Below are 27,436 nucleotides of genomic sequence, written 5' to 3'. Positions count from 1 at the left end.
CCCAGGTCATTCCCTCCCCAACTCCCCCCCCCCCCCCCTTCTGAGAGGGTTGAAAAATATATATCCTGGGAAGGGGGTCCCGCTGTTATTTGTGCTACATGCCCCGTGGATCCTTAAACCGGCTCTGAAGTTACCATTTCATGAGTTTATACTTTTTTGTAATAATATGAACAAGAATAAGTCAGTACCAGCACACACAAACACACCAAAACAACAAATGCTCAATCTGATTAAAATTAGCTCTACTGGTCAAATGCTGTGCTAGTCAAGATACGACACATGCTGTAGATGGGACACAAAGGTTCTTTGTATGCATTTTCCTCAAAGACAGAACACCATAAATGATGGTCTTTAGAGAACGGTTACGGGTGTGTTGGATGGAATGGCAATAGAGAGTACGACCTATCCCGATCTACCTCGGAGCTCATCCCGCCCCTGTATTATAGCAGGATAACAAATATTTTACAATGTCTGCCCATTTCAGGAGATGACAAAGCACCATCCAGAAGCAGCAGGTTTTCAGTTCCACGTACAGTTCCACATAACCGACTGGGAACCTGCCACCAGTGACGAGGATATCGTGCTGTTCCGATACTTGGACAGTACGCCACCTAGGTGGGAGTGTCAGAAGTATGTGTATTCTCCGTCGAGGACCAGTCACGCCAGAACTCATGAATTCTTTCCACTTCAAGGATACAAAGTGTGAGTATGACAACGACTTTCGACTAGAATAAAATATGTTTGTCGTTTCCTTCACTTCTTTGAGAACTGCCAATACAGCACAAATCCCCTTGTTTTGTTCGTGATACAATTGAAATTTTGAGTAAAAGTCAGTATCTATCTGTGATATTTGTATTTTTGCAGTTCTTTACACTGTTTTTATTTAAATCTTGAATTTTTATATTGAAGTTGATCATCACTTTATTTGTTTGCATTACCATAGTCTGACACCGAGTAGCCAATGTATTTTTCGTGCTGGGGTGTCGTTAAACATTCATTCATTCACTAAATTTTTTATATTTCTGAATATAAGAAGAGGGAATGTTTTATTTAATGATGCACTCAACACATTTTATTTACGGTTATATGGTGTCAGACATATGGTTAAGGACCACACAGATATAGAGAGGAAACCTGCTGTCACTTCATTGGCTACTCTTTTCGATTAGCAGCAAGGGATCTTTTATATGCACCATTGATCCTAAACCGACCATGCATCAAGAGCACTTTATCACTGAGCTACTTCCCACCGCTTCTGAATATAGTCCACTTAAATTTAGAACAAAACATGAAATATATATATATATATATTTTTTTTTTAATCATTGTTGATGTTACAAATATATTTGTACGCGAATCAAGATACAAATGTTCATAACCAAATCTTGATACTTAGCAGTTATTTATTATAAGCCCACATACATGGCCAGAAAATGTAAAGAGGCTTTAAAGAAAAGAAAAAATATCCCCTCCCAATTCATGAGGTTTGGGACGTCTTTCATCTTCTTCAAGTACGGCGAAACCTCTCTAAACCAGAATTCCCCGAAAACCAGATGTTTTGCATGGCCCCTGTTTAAATATCTGTGCAGACTAGAACCTCGACTGTGAAATGGATAACTCTTAAAAACGTTCTTTTTACTTGGTCCCGAGCGTGTCCGGTTTCAAGGAGTTTCACTGAATATGGAATAGGACTCTTGGCTTATGTGCGAAGATGGGGGGGGTCCAGGTGTTACTGTAACAACCTTCTCAGCATCTTTCAAGTTGGCATACATGTATACATGGAAAAACAGGTCCTAGTGAATGTCAATGATGATACATTTGTTTTATTTTTGCAGGCACACTATTTCACCTATTCTTGCAAGCATTCATCACTTCCGCCCATGTCCTAGAACATGGACAGACTGTCACTCAATGCCAAGGATACGAGATTACATCACTCTCAGATTCCATGAACGATTCAAATTTGGACAAAAGGTCAAAGATGTCATTAAAAGTCTACAACTAGCTAAAAGCAACTTTCAATCACAAGTGGGGTTCAACAGGTCATTTGCCAAGTCGCTAAACGCAAATTAAAGTACAGTTTGTTGAATATATGGGAGGATTCATCACGAATAGTTTCTAATATGAAAAATATCAACAGTCTGTTAATCAGTATTTACCGATGCTCTGTCGAGAAAAATACCGTAGAACTTAAATCCAGTATAATATGAAAAAATTTAAACGGAAAACAAAAATTATCATAATATGAAGATATATTATTTTAATCAACTGTAGGTTATAAGTTATCTGAAGGTGGACAACTTCATGGTTCATACAGAAATTTCAAACCTGAATTTAGGGACTTTTAGGATCAACGTAAGTAAAATTTAGGGACTAAAACGTTGCTGTCCACCATTTGCAATGACCTCGAACTCGACAAAATAATGGGAGTGTTTGAGCGGGTCGTCGGAATCGACAGAGAACTGCCCTACACGTAATAAACATAAATACATACAATCCACATAGTCATAAATGTCCGATTCAGTTAAGATAATTTTAGAATATTCCATTTTGTCTACTTTGCACTGAGATTAAGACTCTTGATTAGTATTTTAGAAACATGTTTCGTTTTAGAATGATCCGAAAGTTACGAATGAATCCTATGAACAATACCGAACATAGACGATGTTTTACGAATGAATCATTAGTATCATTTTGGCATTGTTTACACACCAACGTTCGAGCAAACACAGAGATCAACAAATGAAAGTAGATACTGATGTATTTTTGGCAATTTATTTAATGTTTCTGGAAGAAGAAAAATGTCCATCAATTTCAGGGCTTATATGGCCCAATTTAGGGTCTTTTGTGAACTTGCCCATAAAATATAGGGCTTTTTAGGGCTAGATCATCAAAATAGGGACTTTTTAGGGCAACCCTTCAAATTTAGGGCTTTTTCAAGCGTGTGTGAACCTTGAGCTTGATGGGTTTTAACTAACTGTTAGACAATCATATGATATAGTGGAGATGTGTTATAACAGTTGCAATATATCTACTGATCAGCTGCACTACGCCAAAATGTCCAGCCAGCTGTAGTCAGACTTTAATGGGTTCTAATTTTGCATAATGATGCCTTCATATAAAACAATTTTTATTTCAAGTGCAAAAAATAGTATACCTTAACTAGAGGTAACTAACATTCACAGAATTTAAGTTTCTATAAGCCAACTGGCCACATACCAAATACAAACCTAAGTGGTTAGTAGTTCATAATAATTGTATGAGCTGAAATTGGCTGACATTCCTGCTAGATGTCAGTAAGCTACAGCCTACAACTTCTACCAGCCTGAATCAAAACCTGCCAAACCAAACATGATTAACTCATACTAATGTGTGAACATAAATCTTTATGTAAAATAATTTCTGGTATGACAGACAAAACAAAATCTTCCGGCCCATTGTAATGTTAAAAACTGGTTGGGATGGTTCGACTTAAAAACTGTCCAGGATGCCATTATTTGAACCTCTGATTTTGCTAAAAAGCTTATTTGTTATTAAGTTAATCTTATTGTTTTTTAATTTTCACAATATGTCTGGCAAAGAAAATTATGTATTTGACAGTCCAACAATGATAAGAAGATATTGTTTTCTCTAAATGATTGACAGCTATCAATGCATTATGTTATGTCCAGTTTACTAAAACATATAACTCTGCAGGGAGTTTCTTTTAACAGCACGCACAATTAATGCACACAATATGTAAATCTGTAATGTATTTTATCCAAACAGCACCATGTACATAATATGTAAAACTGGTAAGTACGTATGTAACACTGTAATTTTGCCGAACAGTACAGTATACATAATGTGTAAAACTGTAAAGTGTATTGTCTTTTAACTGTAGCAGTACTGTAGTGTGCATTTTCAAAAAACAGCACAGTATACACAAAATAGTACAACTATACATAGTGTACGGTCTTTTAACACAAGACTACACAATATGTAAAACAGCCAACTCTACTGTACAAGTGTCAAGTGAACTGTCTATTTAACAGTACAGTATAAACAATACATCAACTTCCAAAGTGTATTTTCTCTCAACAACCGGGACATCACAGAAAGTGTGCACCAAGTGTAAAACTTCTTTTCCCTTCAATGCCCCTGGCAATGCTATGACTTGGGTTTCGTTTCCTGGTCACTGACGTTGCGGATGAACACCAAGTTCTCGTGGACATCATCATCCTCGCCGTTTTCATACATGTAGGAAGAAGCAATGGCTAACACCATCCCGTCGTGGCTGAACGCTAATGAGGAAATGCTTGTCGGATACCTGAAGAGGAAAATGAAACAGGAAACATTTGCTAACTATTAGTTTAACAAAAAATAAACTGTAATTTGAGCAATTAACTACAAATTCAGAATAAGACCATCCTGCACCCACACAGTTCAAAATAATAGTACCTCTTACGTTGAGCGGTGGGCCCATTTGGCTATTTCTCGCTCTAGCCAATGCACCGTGATTGGTATATCAAAGGCTGTGGTATGTGTTATCCTGTCTGTGGGATGGTGTATATAAAAAATCCCTTGGTACTAAAGAAAAATGTAGCGGATTTCCTCTCTAAGATTATATGTAAAAATTACATGTTTGACATCCAATAGCCGATTATTAATAATTTAATCAATGTGCTCCAGTGGTGTCGTTAAACAAAACAAACTTACATTCAAACATAATAGTACCTGGTACTCAGGGCTAGCTCTGGGTGAGAAGAAAATTTTGCTAAATTATCTACTAAACTTCAAAAATTTGCAGAAACACAAGTTACTTTTCTAACAAAATATCAATTATTACATGAAATCATTTCGTAACAATAACATTTGCCGATTGTGAATTTGGCGAGTGCTAGCCATGCTGGTATTAGTTAAAATCAAATCACATTAATTTAATGGCTACATAAAACAATATTTCATGACAATTTTACTTATGGCTCACTTCCCATATGTCTGAAATTTGCAATTAATTACATCCCCACCCCCTCCCATTTTTTTCAGATTTATTCTAAGAGCATTGTAGTATTTATATATCCATGGTACATATATGCAAACTGAATAGTTGCATGTAGCAATCTTAGCAACATATTGCCATATATCAGATTTAGATTTGGTGGTATACACCCTACTAAAGTCCTTATATGACTACTACTTGTGTACTGAACTGAATGAAACGAGTTACCTGTGGAACTGACAAAGCCTCTTCTTGTTGAAGCCGTCCCAGATATTGACATAGCCGTCTGAACCTCCCGTGGCGAATGTGTTGTACTTTGAGTGAAACGCGATGGCATTCACAGGATATATCAGCTCCTGGCCGTTCTCTTTTATTCGGTGACACTTGAATGCATACTTCTTCTTCTGCACCTCGGGGCTTGGGTCCAGGTATTCCACAGCAACTCTGCCTGAAAGCCGTATTGTGGGAAATCAGTTGGAATTTCACCAGCAATCATAATCAGCTTTGCACCAACTAAACAACTTTCGATTATACGATCGGTCAGAATTATATAAACTCAAGAAGGGAGTTGAATTATTAGAATCATGCACCTAATGTCAAACATTGACCTATGATGGTTATATCAAAGACCGTGGTATGTGTCATCCTGTCTGTGGGATGGTGAAGATAAAAGATCACTTGCTACTAATGTAAAAATGTAGCGGCTTTCCTCTCTAAGACAATATATTAAAATTGCCAAATGTTTGACATCGAATAGCTCATGAATATCAAAGCAGAGCAATTATTGTCAAGTTAACTGGGACAGACCCTATATATCATTAATTTGTACCTTTAGTACCTATTCAGTAACAGTTTTCTTTACATGCCTAGATGAAAACACACAAATCCCAGCATATTTATAGCAATTCCGTCATCTAAACTGTAGGAACAATTACGGGTGACATTTTCAGTGACAATCGATTACAGATTTTTAGAACTGATCATCACATCTGTTCAATTGATCAATGTTAATCTATTACAGATTTTTAGAACTGATCATTACATCTGTTTAATTGATCAATGTTAATCTATTACAGATTTTTAGAACTGATCATTACATCTGTTTAATTGATCAATGTTAATCGATTATAGATTTTTAGAACTGATCGTCACATCTGTTCAATTGATCAGTGTTAATCGATTACAGATTTTTAGAACTGATCGTCACATCTGTTCAATTGATCAGTGTTAATCGATTACAGATTTTTAGAACTGATCGTCACATCTGTTCAATTGATCAGTGTTAATCGATTACAGATTTTTAGAACTGATCATCACATCTGTTCAATTGATCAATGTTAATCGATTACAGATTTTTAGAACTGACGTTCAACTGATCAATGTTAATCGATTACAGATTTTTAGAACTGATCATTACATCTGTTCAATTGATCAATGTTAATCGATTACAGATTTTTAGAACTGATCATCACATCTGTTCAATTGATCAATGTTAATCTATTACAGATTTTTAGAACTGATCATCACATCTGTTCAATTGATCAATGTTAATCGATTACAGATTTTTAGAACTGATCATCACATCTGTTCAATTGATCAATGTTAATCGATTATAGATTTTTATAACTAATCATCACATCTGTTCAATTGATCAATGTTCAAATATAATCAATCACAGCAACATTACTCTTTCTTTTCAATGTATTTTTTTATGTTGCAAATTATGTCCCAAATTTCAAAACCTATGTTATGTATTATAAACGTTGTTATTAAAAAATGTTTTTTGACAAATAAAATTATTGTTATTGTTGTAATGTTAAAGGCACTGGACTTAAGTTATTAGGCAGTGTAAAATATTTCTTGTTGCTTAAATCATTTAATTATGATGCATTTCTGCAAGAGCTCAAAATACATCACATGGAAAACAGAAAAGGTTAATATCTCAGAAACAAAGTCCAAAGAAGTCGAAAACAAGAAATGTCAACATTATATGAACTATAAAAACAAACTGAAGCATTATCATGCATTGGTTTAATGTACACTACTATTGGATGATTTGACGCCAACAAACTAATCACCTTCTTGGTACTAAATATGACGTCATCACGATTTGGCAAAGCACACACAATGATGGTGAATAAAATTAAAAGTTAAAGCAATACCCAGAACAGTAAAGTGGTTTACGTCATTTCTACATACATGGACGTGTAGCTGAAGCAGGCTATATAAAAAATAAAGGCTTTTAAAACCCCCAAATAGCTGGGGTAATAAATAGAATAACAAACTCGGTACCAGTTATTATAAAATGTATGTCCCTCGTGAAATAATTTTCACTTGTCACTTGTTAAAGCTTGTGACAAGTGAAAATTATTTCACTCGGGACATAAATTTGATAACTGGTAACTCATTTAAAATAGAATTATTGCCAAAAAATATATTTACTGCGTCAAATACCGTTAAAATGTATTTGTCTACCAAAGAAATAGTTTGTATTGCCCACAGATTAAAAAATGTACAGGTGTTTTATGCAACATACTGAAACTAACAAAAGCTTACCTTCTATGGAGCTTAATACATAGCCCTGCTTGTTGGGAAAAGTGCGAATGCACCGAGTCTGATATTTGAGGCTCGATTCTCGCTTCTGTTGAACGTAACCCATGTTCCTGAGATCCCACACGAGGACGCGCCGGCCCGCCGTGCCCACCACCAGTCTATCACCGCACACAGCTAGTGTGTAAACCTAGAAACACGGTGAGAAAAATTTAAATGTAAATTAGATTACAAGAATAAAGAGTTATGAAATAGTTGGCTGATGGAATCTGAACTACTTGAGTTTGATGGAAAATCATATCTATATTAATGAATATGTTATGGGTATGATTCAACTCGAATTATGTGAACTTTTTGCAATGGGATGGATGAACAGTTTGTTTTGGACCAACCACCATCCCAAGTTGTTCCTACATATGAAGTTTAATGGTCCTGCATGCAAGATATGGTCTGAACAAGAAAACGTTAACAGACGGACGGACAACACCATACCATAATATGACCCATCATAGATTGACATATAAAAAACCCAACTACATTTCAACTTTTTATCCACCATATTTCTTTCTTTTGTTTACTAATAAACAGCATTAAAAAAGAAGAAAAAAAGCTGTAATCTGAACCACAATATTTAGCATGAATACTGAGAATACTGCAAGCAATGTTGTAAAATGCTAGCTGTAGACAGTAGCCGTAATATTTAGTTTCCACCATCTTAAATATTAAATAATTCCTACTGAATCAACAGCTAACAAGTCAAGTCAGGTGAAGTAAACTTTAATGGTTTAAGGATAGCTTTATGAAATATTAGTAAGTAAACAAATATCTACTATTTTATTTGTATTGCTTTCATAAATAAAAGTCCCATATTTATCTGAAAACATACCAGTCAGAAATAACCTCTGCGAGTGCGAACAATTTTTACATGCTCATATACCACTAGTGCGAATAATTTTTACATGCTCATATACCACTAGAGTTTTGAGCATGTCCGTCCCGGGGCCTGTCTCTGGATAGCCAGGGGCTTGTCCCGGGACAGAATAACCTCTGCAAGCAACAATAAATACACTTCATACAGGGGAGATAATTTCAACTTGGTAGTGTATCCATCTTGTAAAGTTGTATACATGGCCTCAGATTACAGTTATCTTCCCATTTGGTTATCCAAAATCCGGAAATTTGACCGCGCAAGTAGTCTGCTGTTTGACTGTGATTATTTCATGGCAGACAGCAATGAAGTGGCAACTGTTTGACTGAAGTGACAGGGGATAGCATGTAGTTTGTAAACATGTGTAACTTGTTGACATTGAAGACTTGTTTGTGGTAATTCCGGCCCATGCAAAAGAAGTGCTTTTTGTGTAAAATGGGTGTACTCCGGCCTGGTTTAGAGGGTATGTCTGTTTAAACCAATATGCTGGGAGAAAGAGCTGGACAACAGGGGTTGTCCTTTTCAGGGTATGTGTCCCCCATGCAGGCAAAGGTACATACAAAACTACACGGGCCTGCTAATATTAATAAAAATGTTATAGCCACTAAGGCTATATAGAAACATATAGCGAAATTAATTGTGGTCTGAGGCCACATGTATGTATGCCAATATTATTCATTTATTACATAAGAGTTCAGTCATAATAGGAAGTTTTGTTTTATTAACTTTCTCACATAGTCTTCATCTATATATATCACTAACAAAGCAATATTCAGACATGAACAATAAAATCAGCAAGGATTAATAAATTGAATATGGTAGTTATTAACAAGTTTACATTTTCATTCTAACATTTTTCACTAGTGACATAATCTTGTTAACAGGAAACTTGTTTATTGTATATAGCTTGTCTTATTTCCATCAGTATAACAGAATCGATGTATTTACATCTAGCATGAGATTAATAGAATCTATCACCATTGTTAGGTATAGATACAGCAATTCCAACCCAAGGGACAAAATGTTTTTTTGTGAGGGCCAAAGTTTCCCGAGGCCCGTACAAAAACATTTTGTACCGAGAGTTGGAATTGCTGTATCTATACCGTACAAGGTCAACTGATTCTTTTTCTTGCCCATTTAATTACCATAACACACCATCGATTTTGTAAGCTACGGGTTTGTTTATTGTAGAACGATTCGTAAACATTTCACCTACAAACTCATTTAATCATACGCAGAAAAATATAGTCCACATTATGCAATGACATAAACATGTAACAACTTAACAGTAAATATAAAGCTGAAAATATTAATTTGTTTAAATATTTCTAAAACAATGAAACAACGTGAAATGGCAAACAGACTTTTTTTTAAATGTGAGTTATGACGTCAGTCGTCGTAAATAAGTTATGAAAGGAAGGAAATGTTTTATTTAACGATGCACTCAACACATTTTATTTATGGTTATATGGCGTCAGACATATGGTTAAGGACCACACAAATATTGAGAGAAGAAACCCACTGTCGCCACTTCGACCTGCAGCAAGGGATATTTTATATGCACCATCCCACAGACAGGATAGTACATACCACAGCTTTGTTACACCAGTTGTGGAGCACTGGCTGGAGCGAAAAATAGTCCAATGGGTCCACCGACGGGGATCGATCCTAGACTGACCACACATCAACCCTAAATAAGTTATGACGTCACATGTATGTAAAAATTGTCTAGCAGCAGGGTGCTAGACAGATTTATCTAGCACCGTGCAAAGGTTGGCTAATTCAGTCGAGTGGGCAAGAAAAAATGATGATACAACTGCATCTGTGGAAATGCTCCGTCGGTTGAGTACAAGCTTACGGTGCTTGCGTCACAGGATCGAACCACCTCGGTGGAATCATTCAACTGATTGGTTTTTTCTCGTTCCAACCAGTGAACCGCAACTGGTTAAAGGCTGTGGTATGTGCTTTCCTGTCTGTGGGAAAGTGTGTATAAAAGATCCCTTGCTGCATTAGGAAAAATACTCCCTGGATGGAACATCCACCCAACGCACTCGAACAGACCACGTATTCCAACCCGGGGAGAGAACGTTGAGACGACAAAAGTAAAAGCATATACCTAGCCAAATTAGCTGGCACAAATTTAGCAATTAATTAACAATTATTCAAAACCACCCGTCTGTACATCTCTTGGATGGAAGAGCGACCTTAAGCACTCTACCACACAAGCACTCTAACCCAGGGATCAACGGCAGGACAGTAGCGAATTATTTAAGAACCGCTAGATGTGACAATGCTTGGATCGTGACACCTGTGACATCCTTGGTGAAACATCCACCCTACGCACTCGAACAGACCACGTATTCCACCAGGGGGGAGAACGGTGAAACAACAAAAGTAAAAGCATATGCTCAACCAAATTAGGTGGCATAAATTTAGCAATATAAATTAACACTCAAAACTACCCGCCTGTACATCCCTTGGATGGAAGAGCGACCGTAAGCACTCGACCAGGCATTCAACCTGGGGATTAACGGCGGGACGGTAGCGAGTGATTAATAACCACTAGATATGCCAATGCCATCCAGACCTAACCACGATAACCATATTATTCTACTGTAAATATGTTCATGTTCTGAAACCCGTGATTGACAACTGGCATACCCCACGTCCGTTAGCGATACATTAGATTTTTTTTTTTTTAAATTCCACTAAGACAGGATCGAAATCGCAACAACCCAATTGGCTAATAACCAGCCAATCAACATCGTTAGACAATCAACCAGGATAGGACACCACTAAATATCACCTATTTTTTTTGCAGCACCCCTCAGTGGTCAAATCCAACCAATCACAGATCAAGAACCCCACCACATCTAACTGTAAATAAACTGCACGAATTTGTCTTTGCACTCGCACTATGCTCTTTATTACTGATGCATGAAATCCTAGCTGACTAAGGTAAGTCAACTAGGGCTCCAGAAGAAAAAACAAGCAGGAAAACCAGATAACCTGAAGACAAACCAAGTAAGGCTACTAAGATATTCTATTTAGGGGGCGGGAATCAAAATTCTTCAAACTAAGTACCTGTCTGTTAACTGTTCTACTGTACAATTGCTACCTGCCACTGTTAATTTCGTTTCATTCATTGATAATAAAGTTAAGTATGCCAAGCACTAGGCTTTTTAAACCAATACTTACACTATAAGGGTTCCACCCTTCAAATTAGATAGCTAGGCTAGTACAAATCCCCCTCTGTCATTGTATTCAATGCTATACAAAGACGGAGGGGGATGGGTGGTCATGAATGACGGTTGAACTCACTTGAATAGGGACTTAAGACAATAGGTACAACCTTAACACAAAATTAGGATTCATACACAGACTACACGCTCACTGCATCAGTACAGTTAGTCAATGCACCCACACCCATTTAATGGCCCAGCACGTGCTCTAATAAGGAACCGGACAAAAGAATACCGGTTCCGAGTACACAATTGCAATGCACCCGGGGGAAGCTCAACAAAAGAATATCAGCCTCCCCCACCCAAACCCCCAATACTTGCTGCTGGTGATAACTTGTTCTTGGTGACACTAAAGAGGAGGACAAGGAGGACTACGCCAGCAACATCATGTCGACCAACCCGGAACAACTGCCTTGCCTGCCAGTGTCAACTACACAATTGCACGAGTCTCCCCTGGGTTGTCATGCCATGACCAGAAGCGGTCAGGCCCTTTATAAGGGCCCTATGGGCAACCTAGGGAGACACCCAGCATCATAGAGGTCTATAATTAACGAGCTACTCTCGATTCACTAATATCAAAACATATATTAGCTCGGCCATTTACCTTTCGACCGACCGTTCAAAATTGCGCCAAATTTTCTCAATCAAAATTGCGCACCCCTTTCTCTTTGGCATTAACGGCTCCATTCAAAATTCCATAGCACCACCACCACCCGCCTGTTACCGATTCGATCAGGCTGCTGGTGCTCCCTTGCATCTGCCAGTGCAGGCGGTCCCTCCTCTCCCCTCCCCCCACCTTTCCTGTCATGGACGGAGGATGACTATGAGTCAGAATTACCAAATGTTTGACATCCACTAGCCGATGATTAATTAATCAATGTGTTCTAGTAGTGTCGTTAAAGAACTGTGGAAATGAAAATGGAACAAGCATTCTGAGATAACTGCTATTGTAATACATGCTCCCTACATTTTGTCATCTCCTGACTTGAAGGGCCACAACTGTTAAAATGGGGAATAATTGTAATGAAACTCAAAACATGATCTGTAACAGTACACATGATAAAACTATACAAAAGATTTCAACTCAATATCTTCAGGCATTGGGGGGGGGGGGGGAGGCGAGGGAAGGCACGAATACAATTTTTGTATCTCATAAATTGAAGGGCCATAATTCTATGAAAAATGGGTAAATCATAATGAAAATTCAATTTGATCTGTAACAGTGTACATAATAAAGCTATCCACTACATTTCAGGTCAATATCTTGAGGAATTGCAAAAAAAAGTGTCAGGAAAACTTTTTATGTGGGACAGTGACTGACAGACAGAAGGATGGAGATGAAAGCTATAGTCCATTCCGATTGGACCGGTAAGGGACTAATGGGCACCTTGTCTGGCTGAGCGAATGACCCAGAACAGCATGGAGCCCGCGGGTCCCACAGCTTGACAGTAGAATCCCAGCTTCCGGTGACAATGACATTCTCGTCAGAGCAGTACTCCACACATCGGATCGGGGCCTCGTGCTTTCCAACAACAGTCTCTGAAATCAACAGATACATGTACATTCACTCATTAGTGTTCATGCTCATATCCAATCACAGTTTGACAGCAGGGAATATTTTATTCTAAAATGTTAAGTACATGTAGTGATTATTAATGAACTTTTAAAAAGATTCAAAATTGTCACTAAGCAGAGCCTACTCTCATGGGTAGTAATATTCAATGCTGGGCTAGTAAATAATTACTATTGTTATGCCCTACGGCTAGTGAAAAAACAAAAGGTCAAATGTGGCAGTTAAGTCCATTTTGTAAATATGAATATCCTGCCCCCCATCTGTCATATTTTCAATGTATTTTAGCTATAGTGAAAATATAGAAATCGTTGTGTGTTTTTGTTGTAAAAGGTCATGATTAAATTATCTCCCTTTGCGTCGTTTCTTCATATTTAAGTTTGATGATTACGGATGCAACTGATATTATTTGAAGAAAAAAAAGTAATTTAAACAAGTCCTGTCATTGTGTGAAAGTTAAAATTTAACGGTGTTCGATTTGTTTTGTTTTTGTGGGGTTTTGTCATGTATGTTTGCACAACAGTATTATTAAATAAATGTTAGTTTAATAATTAATTAAAAATTATTTTTATTCAAATTTCTTTTAAAAAGTCTATGGTCAAGTACATTTTCTGGAAAAGTTCCATCAGAAGAAATATATCATGGCATGATGTGTTTTCAATAGGATAAGCGAAAGATATTAACAAAAAGCGAATCAAAAATTAGGAAAGATGTACATAATAAATACACCATCTCATGGTGTTTTTTCGAATATAATTTTTATGTCAACCCATGTGTAAATATTCGTGAAAATATGGTTTTCACACATCACTTGTTGACATAAAAAAATAGTATTTGAAAAAAAGACATGAAATAGCCTCTATATATTTTCAGAACATTGAAAATACCAGACATCAAATAGAAATATATATATTTTTGGCTAATTACAAACGCAGATGGAAGTTTTTATTCTCAGGGTGGGCAAGGATGAAAACCTAGGATTCTGAAAATAAAATGTTCCCTGCCTGACTACACTCACAACAAATACTTTTGATTAATAATTTGTGTCTGGCACAAATGGTCACACTAACAATGACATGTTGCATTTGGACAGTCAAGGTCTGTGATGTGGCAATAAAGTTTTATTTATTAATTATCGGCTATTGGATTTGAAATATACTCTTCAAAAAAAGTAGGGGAACCTGAAATATTAATGTTAATATCAACTATTAGACCAAACATACGTTTAGACCACAGACATCCTAGTAAAGAACGTTCAGGTCTGTTTATCAACACACCAAAACACATTCTATAGTTTGCGTGTACATCACGCAGTTGCCCCGTACACGTACATTGTTTGAATTTGCAATTTACTGATAAAAAAATGCCAACTTTTAAATTTCACTTCTGACCCCAATCGTCCTTCAAGATCTTTGGTGGTCATACAACCTACTGTAATACTGAACTACCGGTTGTAATCTTTGCCCAATTAATTCACTATTATCATATAACCATTCCCCACAGCTAATATACCTTACAATTTTTGCAATTGTAAATTCTTATTAGAGTTCCCCTACTTTTTTTGAAGAGTATATTTGGTAATTTTGACATATAGTCTTAGAGAGAAAACTTGCTACATTTTGAAAGAAAGAAATGTTTTATTTAACGAAACACTCAACACATTTTATTTACGGTTATATGGCGTCAGACATATGGTTATGGACCACACAGATTTTGATAGGAAACCCGCTGTCGCCATTACATGGGCTACTCTTCCGATTGGCAGCAAGGGATCTTTTATTTGCGCTTCCCACAGGCAGGATAGCACAAACCATGGCCTTTGTTGAACCAGTTATGGATCACTGGTCGGTGCAAGTGGTTTACACCTACCCATTGAGCCTTGCGGAGCACTCACTCAAGGTTTGGATTCGGTATCTGGATTAAAAATCCCATGCCTCAACTGGGATCCGAACCCAGTACCTACCAGCCTGTAGACCGATGGCCTGCCACGACACCACCGAGGCCGGTGCTACAGTTTGTGATGTGCTGATAGACAAAGCAAGAAGGAAGGATGGATCTCATGAGGTGTGCCGAATGGGAAAGAAGCAAGAGAATTATTACAGAATTATTACAGCCACACACACAAGAGATGAGTGGAATATTCTATTATCAAGTGAAGGAAGGAAGAAAGGTTTTATTTAACAATGCATTCAACACATTTTAATTAGTTTTACTTAGGTAACCGATTGTTCGGTTACATGAATATAGTTCTCTTAACCGATGAGTTAGGCCTACCAAATCTTAAAACACTTAAACTACGGTTCTGTGCTACACTGGTGGTTCAAATGTATTTAAAAACATAAACTGATTTTCACTTTCATTACTGATATATGGTACTTTTAATTTTAGAATGTAATTGTTCACCACGTAACCGATTGGCGGTTCTCATGATTTTAAAGTTGCGTAACCAACATGCGAACAGAACAACAGTTCTCGTGAAATATTGTGCCCTGTATAAGGTCAAGGACGAAACAAATAATGAGAGAGGAAACCTGATGCTGTCACGCAATGGGCTACTCTTTCCCAATTATATATGCAGCATCCCACAGCAGGATATCACGGCCTTTGTTACACCAGTTGTGGAGCACTGGATGGAGCAAGAAATAGCCTAATGGGCCCACCGACGGGGATCGATCCTAGATCAACCATGTATCAGGCAAGCATTTTACCAGTGGGCTCCACCCTACCCTGGTTACAACGAAGCTCTTAACAAATAACACACATGATGCTTCGGTTTACCTGCCGTTGCATTGAAGTCATACATCTTCAGGGTTTTGTCAAGGCCACCGGTGAACGAGTGGACAGGATCCTAGAGTTTAAAACAAATTAAAAAATCAAACATTTAAATCATAAAGCAACAATGTACCAATGTGAACCATATTCTTTAAAAAAAAGACATTTTAAATATTAATTATTTTATTTAAAAATTTATAAAAATGAAATCGTAAAGTAAAAGCAAATTCACCAAAGGCCCTCGCTGTCCAATGTATCAAATGTATGCATATTCATGTACTTTTATTTGAAAACTTAATTAATCTTGTTAGTGTCTCAAATCCACGATATAAACGGCAGCGGAAGAAATATACATACATGTACATACCAGGGCTAACTCTGTCACTCTCACTCGCCAAATTCGACAATTGAGAATTTTAGGAACAATTGGCTAATTTTATTTCAATTTGCCAAAAACAATTCAAGTAATAATTGGTGTTTTGTTGGAAAATAACTGGGTTTTGCATTTTTTGAGATAATTTGGTGAAATGTTTTGCTCACCCAGAGCTAGCCCTGCATACATACATGCACACAGACATACAGACAGACATACACACACACAGACAGACATACACACACATACAGACAGACACACACATACAGACACACACATACAGACACACACACATACAGACAGACATACACACACACATACAGACACACACACACACAGACAGACACACACACACACATACAGACACACATACATACAGACACACATACATACAGACACACATACATATATACAGACACACATACATGCATATAGACACACATACATGCATACACAGGGCACAAAGCAGCACTTTATATTTACTCGCCAACTGGCTAGTGAATGAAAAAAACATACTAGCCAACTAGAGATTGTTACTCGCCAGGCAACATATGAAGTACATTTTGTTTTACTTTCCTTTGTAAACCGTTTTTTAATTGGGTTACGCGATTCCGACAAGTATACCGACGGCTACAGTTACCGAAACTAGGAAGTATTTTATTGATTTTTTTATGTTTGTTCACGATATGCTATCGTTACCAACAACTTTCTCGAATGTTTTTTAAAAATTTATTTAGCATATTCCCGCCATGTAACATTTAACTTAACTTTAGGTGCAAATAAATTGGCTGCGAAGCAATTGGTCACGAGGCTTTCCGAACACCTCGATCGTCCAATCGGAACACCTCGTCACATTCCACTACGCTAGATGTAGGCTCGGACACAAGTTGTAGGAATACACCAAATTTTCATGTATTTGGTGACGCGGTTAGGGCAAAGTGCGTAACATAATGTAGTTCGATCAAAGATTTAACCGTGGCTCATGAGTAAAGATAAAGATATGACGACTAAAAAACTGTTTCGTGATGGATTTGTATTTTCAATCTGTTTTAGAAACTTCTGAAAAAGGTTACTTCAACATATTTAATTATAGTTAAAATTGAAGAAATTGTAATAAATTTATAAATTTGACACGCATTTTACTCCGTAGCTGGATCATTATTATATAAAATGATCGGTAAGAAATGTCCAAAATAACAACAGGAATATTTATTTGTTTATAAAATTATCTTTCTTTTGATATATGTGATCATTAAAAACCAGTTTTCTTCGTGATGAAGCTTTGGCATGTGGGAGATCTGTATGTACTTTTAACTTCTCAACAGACTCAATAAGTTTGTCAACAACAGTTTTCCTTCGTTTCGGCGTCGGACCAGTGCTGGGTGGCGTCCCTGTGCTTATATGATTACCTGCATTCTGTAGATTTTCAAAAACCTGTGTTTTAAAATTTTGGAATTTAATAATTTTATTTACACATCTGTCACATATTCTGTAACTTGTCAGTAGGTTTAAAGCCTAATGTGTCTGTTATCTTTTGTATTATATCATTCTCGCGTATTCTCTTCGATGCATTTGTTGTTGTATGTAGTTGTCTATTCACTGAAGCACAGAATGAGCAATTATATTCCATGGCCATGTTTTGATCATGTGACTGAAAAAAGTTCCGTCCAAAATGGTGACGCATTGTGTCCGAGTTTATATTTCATAGAAATGTACGAGGAGTTCCGATTGCTCGATCGTCAAGTCGGCCGGAGAGCTCCGAGTGTGATATCCGCAAACAGGGCAAAATGTGGAAGTGTATGTTTACAGTTTCGATCATTAGTATATGTGTCGTCTGACTGATTAGTGAAATAAATGTTCCAGTGACAGCTTCATTCTGAAAAAATAATCTACTCGCCAAAAGGCTAGTGTTTTGCAAATTTAAATCGCCATAACAGAATTTCACTCGCATAGGCGAGTGTTTCACTCGCAGTATACATACATACACACACACATACATACATACATACATACAGACACAAACATACAGACACACATACATACAGACACACATACACACACACATACAGACAGACACACACACATACAGACATAGACACACACATTTATAGTCCCTCAATAAAAAGGTTTTGAAGCCTGTAACTTACATAGAAACAACAGTCTAAGACAGGCGACCCATGGCTGTACTTGATGCGCATGTTATCAGCAATGATGTCGTACAGTCGCACGGTCTCGTCCCAGGACGACACGAGGAGGAACTGACTCGAGTTGGGACCAAACTTGCAGGCCGTGATTCCGTCATCGGGCTGGTTCTTCAGCTTCAGCTCATTCGGGGTCTCACTCAGCGAAGAAGACATGTTCAGCTCTTCGTCTAAAATTAACACAAGAAAAATTAGCATCACCCCAGGGGGAAGGAATTTTACACTGGCACTGTGGCACACTGTCAGTGGTTCCAACAGGGGTTTTTTTCCTCTCTTATACTTATATGTGTCTAAATTCAAATTCAACTATCTTGACTTGCACATCCTCTACACCAGCAACTACAACATAGTGAGTTTTGTGGATTTAAGCATATCGTGTGCATTTTGATGGAATAAATTAAATGTTGGCAAAACAGTTTAAAATAAGGAACCAAATCAGTCTTGAACATATTCAGTCCAGGTAACGGGGTTCCATAATATTTTATTTAATATTAATGAATACAAGTATCATAAATGTTCCTGACAACCAGAGTTATATGCCCTTAGATTCTGATGACAACATGGTACATCCAGTTGGCATGGAGACAGAGGCTTGTAGAGTCTATTTTGTAGAGTTTATTTTAATACAGTGTAGGTAGAGCTCAGGACTATTGAAATTTGAGGTTCGGTATCAGTATTTTTGAGATGTAAACACAAATGTACCTCGGTATTGGTACTGTCGCAATACAGATTGGTATTTTTGGTATACGCTTTAAATGTATGCCCGAGTTAAGGCTCATCCACCAATTTCATCTAAATAAATGGGTCTGATTTATACCCAACCCATTTTGCATTCGTCAAATACATTGTTAGTGCTGTACTAAATGGCAGGAAACATTTCGGTATTTTAAAATTTGCTCGGTACCGTCCGTAATTCGGTATTATCATGATATTAATACCGAACAGTATATACAGTATACCACCCAGCTCTAAATGTATGTTGTTTGGGTTTCTTGCGGGGGGGGGGGGGGGGGATATTCTTAAATTAGTTTTATTTAAGTCTGTATCTTATTATCAAAACAGGGACAGATCCAGGAGACTAATTGAAAACAGGTGCAACTCATCAAATAGGCATTTGTACTAAATTGTAGTTAATCACGTCAAAGTCTGCTGCTATCAATGATTGTTTTTCAATGTATTTTCCATTGGAGCATGACCCAACTTCCCTAAAAACTTCGCTTGACACATGTCTGACAACTGAATTAAAGTTATATCTATCAATTAGCAGGACAGATGGTAAAATAAAATAGTACAGACTGTAAAAGTTCTAGCTGTATTCAGCAGTCACTCGTCTTTAGAAACCAGTTGCTTTTGACTCATAATTTGTGTGGCTGCTTTACACATTTTGATAGTATTGAGTTAATATCTTCTTTTTGCATATTTTATTATTTGAGATTACAAATTTAAGTCTCCCTCCTGTTAAAAACTTCGCCCTTTCAAAAGTTTGAGAGAGAAGTTACTTCGCTCTATGATTAAGACCCCCGTGTAAGGCATGTACATCATGACATAATCGCCCCAAAATTACTGTAATAAACAATAAGTGAAAAACTTAAACCATGCTATAGAACAGTATATGTGTATACTATCATACATGTAGTTTGATAACACAGGGCATAACATTTTTAATTTCACAACCAATATGTCGTTTGTGTGGTGTTAGTGTTTACACATACAATTTTTTACAATAGTTCAGTTACAAATGAAAAGGTTAATGGGCAATGATAATCAATGGGAAAGTTGCAAAAGTTACAGCCAATTGTAAACTGATGGTGAGTGTGTTCTGTATTGTGATTGGTTAGTAATATTATTTTTCTGGGACCAAATGAAAATAACACCCGGAAAGCTAATGACGTCATTAGAAAGTGCCATCATTAGCAATTGGAACAGGCGAAGTTGACGATTCAAGGGTCTACAGTTAGTATTTTTGTCAGGAAATACAAAATACACAGTTAGTTCCGTAGAAAAACGATTCAGTTTACAATGGACATAACCATATGGAGTTTTTAGATTTGCGGGTGTTATTGTCTATTTGATGCCCGCAAATCTTTCATTTTTGACCGTAGCCTAACGCCTTCTGTCAAAAATGACATTTGCGGGATCAAATAGACAATAACACCCGCAAATCTAAAAATTCCATATGGTTATCTCCTAAGTATTTGTGCAATATAAAAAAAAAAAACAGTGTCCTAACCCAACCGACCCATGAAAATCAACATGTGTCAAAATCTTTTTTGACCTCTTCTGGGAAAGACCGGCCTCGGTGGCGTCGTGGTAGGCCATCGGTCTACAGGCTGGTAGGTACTGGGTTCGGATCCCAGTCGAGGCATGGGATTTTTAAGCCAGATACTGACTCCAAACCCTGAGTGAGTGCTCCGCAAGGCTCAATGGGCAGGTGTAAACCACTTGCACCGACCAGTGATCCATAACTGGTTCAACAAAGGCCATGGTTTGTGCTATCCTGCCTGTGGGAAGTGCAAATAAAAGATCCCTTGCTGCTAATCGGAAGAGTAGCCCATGTAGCGGCAACAGCGGGTTTCCTCTCAAAATCTGTGTGGTCCATAACCATATGTCTGACGCCATATAACCGTAAATAAAATGTGTTGAGTGCGTCGTTAAATAAAACATTTCTTTTTTTCTTTTGGGAAAGATTTGTTTGTTTTTAAATCTTTAACCAATTTCAGTTCTGGCTTAAACTAGAATAATATTGATCTGTATATGATATTTTTCAAACATTTTAAACCTCAATATAATTTAACCAAAATTTATTAACAACAGATTTGATTTACTGGAAATTAGAAATTCTGTCAAATGCTATTCATAATAACGAGATTTCGTGCACTGTGGTGCATGTTCGTAATACATGGTACATGCTCTTGTGACAGGCAAAATGGGATTTAAACTAAATACATACAGACATACAGGATTTAACGGTAGCTGCACAGGTACCTTCACATGATCCAGATAAGGCTATGTATTAACCATTAACCGAACCGATTTGGCTAACGATGGCACCTTTTATTTTAATACATATATATATTTCTTTAGCTATAACAGCGTTTCACTGTATTTGGAAATTTAAAGGGGTTACAAACAAATAAATAATTAATATAGCTGTTGTCTTATTGACTATATCATCGTTCACAACTTGTAATGCTGTTTTAGTCACAGATTTTTTAATGTTTGGTTCCGTATAAGTCATATAAGACTCGGACTGCAATACACTATAATATAGCCATAAATGTTTGTTCTGTATTCATTTCGGGCCATTTTGGCATGGTTCTGTTTTCACTATAACACATTTCCCGAATGTTGCATCTGTGCAGTTCAGAAAGTTCTCCAAAAGTCGGCAATGCAGTACTTACATGTACTGTTGTACATATTAAACTATTTCGTCATCATTCTGAACCGTTTGTTTTCAGAATGGTTTAGAATTCTGGCATGGCTGATGCATATTCAATGTAGAAAATAAAAATAATAAATAAATTTACAGTCAGTCAGAAAATGACAGATCGCCCGTTGGACTAGTAGTTGCATTTTGTAACCCGTCCATCAAAATTTTTACGAAAGCACTTTCCTTTGGCCTTGTGACTGTCACTAACCCTAACTATTATTTATGATAAGTATTTTAACTATTTTATAATGTTCTTTATACGTGACAGTGCCAAAGGAAAATCCCACTCATATTTCGGTTGAGAAACGGTTGAAACATGGTCCCACAAGTTTTGAATATCAGCTATATATAGTCACGTAATAGAAGGAAACAATATTCAGATGTAAAAAGAACAACACTATGATAGTACTTTCAGACTAGGTAGTAGGTTAGGCCTATCATTATCAAATCATTATCAATGTATCATTCAACAAAGAACAGGCAGTTAAATTTTAACGTGATAATTGGAGGGGCAAATAAATTTTAGAAAGGCCACTGGCCGCTAGAAAAATTAACCCTCAACTGGCCCTGTTCAAGCTGTTGGCGACCATGAATCGCATGATGTGATGATGATGATTTAATGTTAATTTTTAACCCTGTGCCACTGCTACTCCTTGTAAAAGTTAAAACGGAACTTTTCCGGTTCTTTTTAAATCAACAAATGAAAGATTCTCCTAACAAAACAAAATGTCTTTCTTAGTAATTTTAAAAAGTAATAATAACCTACATAAACTATTACTAGCATTTAATTTATCATTAACAACGTGTTTACCTTTTTCAAAGTAAGGATGCGATTATAGACTGGGGTTTTAAAAAACAATTGTTACTATATATGTAGTAAAAATAAAAACACGACAGTGGACCAGTCATTTTTTATCGCGGTAAAATTATTGTTGTATTTGTACTTTTTATAATACGTTTTTGTGTCCGCCTGCCGACGAGAGAGAGAGAGAGAGAGAGAGAGAGAGAGAGAGAGAGAGAGAGAGAGAGAGAGAGAGAGAGAGAGAGAGAGAGAGAGAGAGAGAGAGAGAGAGAATGAGATGTGTGTATGTGCTATCCTGTCTATGGGGTGGTGCTTATAAAATGATTCCTTACTAGTAATGGAACAATTGAGCGGGTTTCTTCTCTCTAAAACTATGTCATAATTACCAGTTTGACATCCAGTAACCGATGATTAATAATTCAATGTGCTCTAGTGGTGTCGTTAAACAAAACAAACCTTTAAACTTCAGTGTGTGCGTGATGCATGTGTGTGTGCCTGTATCTGTTTGTAGGTGTGTAGGTATTTCTGTGTGTATGTGTGTGCGTGTGTAGGTATGTATATCTGTCTCTGTGTATAGATGTGTATGTATGCGTCTCTGTGTGCGTGCGTCTCTGTGTGCGTGCGTCCGCGTGTAGGCATGTCTGTCTCTGTGTGCAGGTGTGTAATAAATATGTGCGTGTGTCTGTGTGTTTGTGTGTGTGTGCGCGCGCGTGTGTATGTGTGCGTGTGTGTATGTGTCTGTATGTGTGTCCGTGTGTGTGTGTGTGTGTGTATGCCCGTATGTGTGCGTGTGTGAGTGTGTGCGCGCGCGCGCGTCAGTCAAGATCCCCGCGCTATATATAAACATTGGTGCGACCCGACGTTTATGCACAACTGGGGCGTATAATCATAATCGGCCAAATGTCAACCTTGAAAGTCTTCGCCAGTACAGAGCCAGAAGTTGCTTCCCATTTTCCCGACAGTTCACGAGTGTTTTGTATGAATGCAAGCCTCCAGGTGTAATATCATCCAGGTACACATGTTTGTCTACCACTCAACAGTGCTGCCATAATGTGAGTGATGTCTGTGAGGTAGGGTAATGCTAATATAGAAAAACGTGAACGATTTGTTTACAATCACGATAAAGCAGGTCATTGCTTTGGTAATGGCCACTGGCGAAGTCAGAGCCCTGACCTGGGATGGGCGTGCCCGAACCTTTTGGATAGGGGCAATTAATAGAGTTCCCAGTTCCCAGTGCAGCCTATTTGTATATTGTTATCGTAAACAAGTTTTGATAAACCGCAAATGTAGCTCTAACGCAAACTTTCTGGCATGTTTCACTAAATAACGCAATTACCCACACGCGCGCACGCACACACACCAACTCACGCACACACACACACGCGCGCGCGACTCTCTCTCTCTCTCTCTCTCTCTCTCTCTCTCTCTCTCTCTCTCTCTCTCTCTCTCTCTCTCTCTCTCTCTCTCTCTCTCTCTCTCTCTCTCCTGTTAATGTGCTTAGAAGGCTAGCAATGTTGTATATGAAGACCTGAAATTCAAAGTTTTCTGTTGGAGCAATCCTCAGCTAGGTTTACCTAGGCCTCTCGAGCCCTCAAATGTCCATTTCCTGTGCCATCGCACTGACAATGCCAACCCCACCCCTCCCACTTTCAAATGTACTTCGCGGATCCTGCTATATGTCGCTTTAATGTACTTGTGTATCAAAGAAAGAAAGACACTCAACACATTTTATTTACGGTTATATGGCGTCAGACATATGGTTAAGGACTACAGAGATATTGAGAGAGGAAACCCGCTGTCGCCACTTCATGGGCTACTCTTTCCGATTGGCAGCAAGGGTTCTTTTATATGCACCATCCCACAGACAGGGTAGTACATACCACGGCCTTTGATATAACGGCCTTTGTAACGAGAAATAGCCCAATGGGCCCACCGACGGGGTCGATCCCACATCGAGCGAACGCTGTACCACTGGGCTGCGTCGCCCCTATCAATTTCGATGTCACTGAGCTATGACCATTGATGTAGAGAAGGGTCATTGGAGCGACGCCCCCCCCCCCTCCCATCCCCCCCCCCCATCTTGTCTTCTCCAACCGCACTCGTTTTTCCACATCACTTTTTGTGGTTGGCCCTCCGCTAACACACAATTTGAAAGAAAGAAATGTTTTATTTAACGACGCACTCAACACATTTTATTTACGGTTATATGGCGTCAGACATATGGTTAAGGACCACACAGATTTTGAGAGGAAACCCGCTGTCGCCACTACATGGGCTACTCTTTCCGATTAGCAGCAAGGGATCTTTTATTTGCGTTTCCCACAGGCAGGATAGCACAAACCATGGCCTTTGTTGAACCAGTTATGGATCACTGGTCGGTGCAAGTGGTTTACACCTACCCATTGAGCCTTGCGGAGCACTCACTCAGGGTTTGGAGTCGCTATCTAAATTAGAAATTCCATGCCTCGACTGGGATCCGAACCCAGTACCTACCAGCCTGTAGACCGAAAGCCTAACTACGACGCCACCGAGACCGATCACACAATTTGAGTGCCTCTAGTACAAAATCCTGACTACCTCAATATTGTTTTTTAACTTTTGCTTTAAAATGTAAACATATATACCTTTTATTCTCATATAATTTAATTTATTGGTAGAAAAATAATTGGGGGAGGGCACATTTTACAAGGCGCCTGTGCAGGAATTTGTGCAGGGGCAGGGCCGTAGCTAGCGGGGGGGGGGGGGGCAAGGGGGCAGTTGCCTCGCCCCCAGAAAAGTTATAGAAACTTAAAGAAAATTATCTTCTTAAGGAGTTTTAGACTATTAACTACTCAGTTGCCCCCCCCCCCCCCCCCCCCCCCCCCAAACAAAAAATCCTAGTTACGGCCCTGATGGGTGTGGGGTGTCTATACTGTGGCAAGCGAAGTTTCTATGTGGGTCGAGAAAAAAATATATATATTTAAAAAAGAAAATATTGTGTTTGCAGAAGTGGTCTGTGTGTTCGAAAACAGATAGGTCGAAAATTTATTCTGTAAAAACATCGGCCTCGGTGGTGTAGTGGTTAAGTCATCGGATATATGGCATTCCTGTACCGGCTCTTTCACTAACCAAAGGGCAGGGGTAAAGCGCACGGTTTGGGATAGATCCCCGTCGATGGGCCCATTGGGCTATTTCTCGTTCCAGCCAGTGTACCACAACTTGTATATCAAAGGCCTTGGTATGTGCTGTCTTGTCTGTGGGATGGTGTCTATAAAAGATCCATTGCTACTAATGGAAAAATGTAGCGGGTTTCCTCTTTGAGACTATATGTCAAACTTAATAAATGTTTGACATCCAATAGCCGACGATTAATAAATCAGCGTGCTCTAGTGGTATCGTTAAACAAAACAAGCTTTAACTTTAACTCTCACTAACCACTAACCCACTGCTATGGACAGTCCAGCAATCGTAGCCTACGGAATCGTAAAACCATCGTAAGTTATGACATCACTGTGGCGTGTGCTGTAGTGGCGTTACAACCTACGATGATTTTATGATTTCGTAGGCTAAGATTGTTTCAAAAATACCTAGCCAGATAGCTAAGGTGTGTGCCCAGGACGACGTGCCTGAACCTTAAGCATGAAAATAAGTAAAAATGAATGAATATGTATAATACACAAAAATAATAATAATAAAACCCAGTAACAACAGCGAACCAACTTTAAATAATGCGGAAGCTGCAATATCGGCAGGGTGTTGTTCTCCAACAAAAGGGGGATGCGCTGATGCCGGGTCACTACACCTTTTCAAATTTTCTGAATACATCACTGGATACACATATTTTTATTTTTATTTTTTTTCTTCTTTCTTTTTTTTTCAGATAAAATAACCCCATTGCAACAGTTAACAAGATGTGGGAGCGGGCACTGCACGGGTTAATATCGTTTATTTTTGTCGTCCTTGGATGGCTCCTAGGGACCAGATTTACACAGTCGGATACAGTCACAGACGCGTTGTTCAGCTTTACGTTTAAAGGTATTGTTCTTTTGTTTTCTACCTTTCCTAGCTTGCTGTAAATGAATTTTCTTGTCAATAATGGTATAGATACCCGTATCTTAATATCTTCTTAAAGGCTCTCAGTCACGGATTTAGTGGGCCTTATTTCTCTAAATATGGATTATACATGGAAATTACATTCATTTGGCATACCAAACCTCGTTATTGTATCATCCAAAACATTTTAATTGAACCACGATCGAGGGAATTCCATGGCATGCTTCATATTTAAATTTTAGAACTTTTTTTGTGAAAAGTCATAAAACGTACGGCAAAACCAACTCGTAGTGATGAGGCTATATATATACGACAGCCGTGTATGGTATCCTTGAATTTTATATATACGACCGCCGTGTATAGATACTTGGCAAATGAGGGCCGGCTATATACAGGGCAAATAATTAAAACATTTATCATTTATCACAAAATAACGGCGAATACGCTAAAATAAAATAATAAACAGTCGGAACATGAACTCACAATTTTCAAAAATATTAATATGATTTTTAAAAATAATAATTTGTGTCTTTTGGGTTTTGGGTGGGGTGTTTT

The 27,436-nt window shown here is 37.9% G+C and overlaps 1 protein-coding gene across 2 annotated transcripts in view; it reads right to left on the bottom strand.

Annotated features, from left to right (window-relative positions):
- Positions 1–1,294: 1,294 nt before the first annotated feature.
- The window catches only part of LOC121383093 (mitotic checkpoint protein BUB3-like), a 40,865-nt gene continuing 14,723 nt past the window's right edge, over positions 1,295–27,436 (bottom strand). The window contains exons 1-7 of one of the 2 annotated variants that reach the window (XM_041512870.1): positions 22,859–22,962; positions 18,564–18,787; positions 16,050–16,119; positions 13,089–13,240; positions 7,538–7,721; positions 5,210–5,429; positions 1,295–4,309 (exon numbers count right to left, since the gene is read on the bottom strand). In XM_041512870.1, coding sequence (XP_041368804.1) covers positions 4,150–4,309; positions 5,210–5,429; positions 7,538–7,721; positions 13,089–13,240; positions 16,050–16,119; positions 18,564–18,773 — 996 coding nt within the window. In that variant the 5' untranslated portion in view covers positions 18,774–18,787; positions 22,859–22,962 and the 3' untranslated portion in view covers positions 1,295–4,149. Of the gene's footprint in view, positions 4,310–5,209; positions 5,430–7,537; positions 7,722–13,088; positions 13,241–16,049; positions 16,120–18,563; positions 18,788–22,858; positions 22,963–27,436 lie in introns of those variants that run through there. The other variant, XM_041512869.1, reaches the window with a different exon arrangement.

This window comes from Gigantopelta aegis, chromosome 10 (assembly GCF_016097555.1).
Source record: "Gigantopelta aegis isolate Gae_Host chromosome 10, Gae_host_genome, whole genome shotgun sequence".
In the NCBI taxonomy this organism is placed as follows: Eukaryota; Metazoa; Mollusca; class Gastropoda; order Neomphalida; family Peltospiridae; genus Gigantopelta; species Gigantopelta aegis.
The sequence above is the reverse complement of the archived record's forward strand: the minus strand, read 5'-3'. Positions and strand labels throughout refer to the sequence as shown.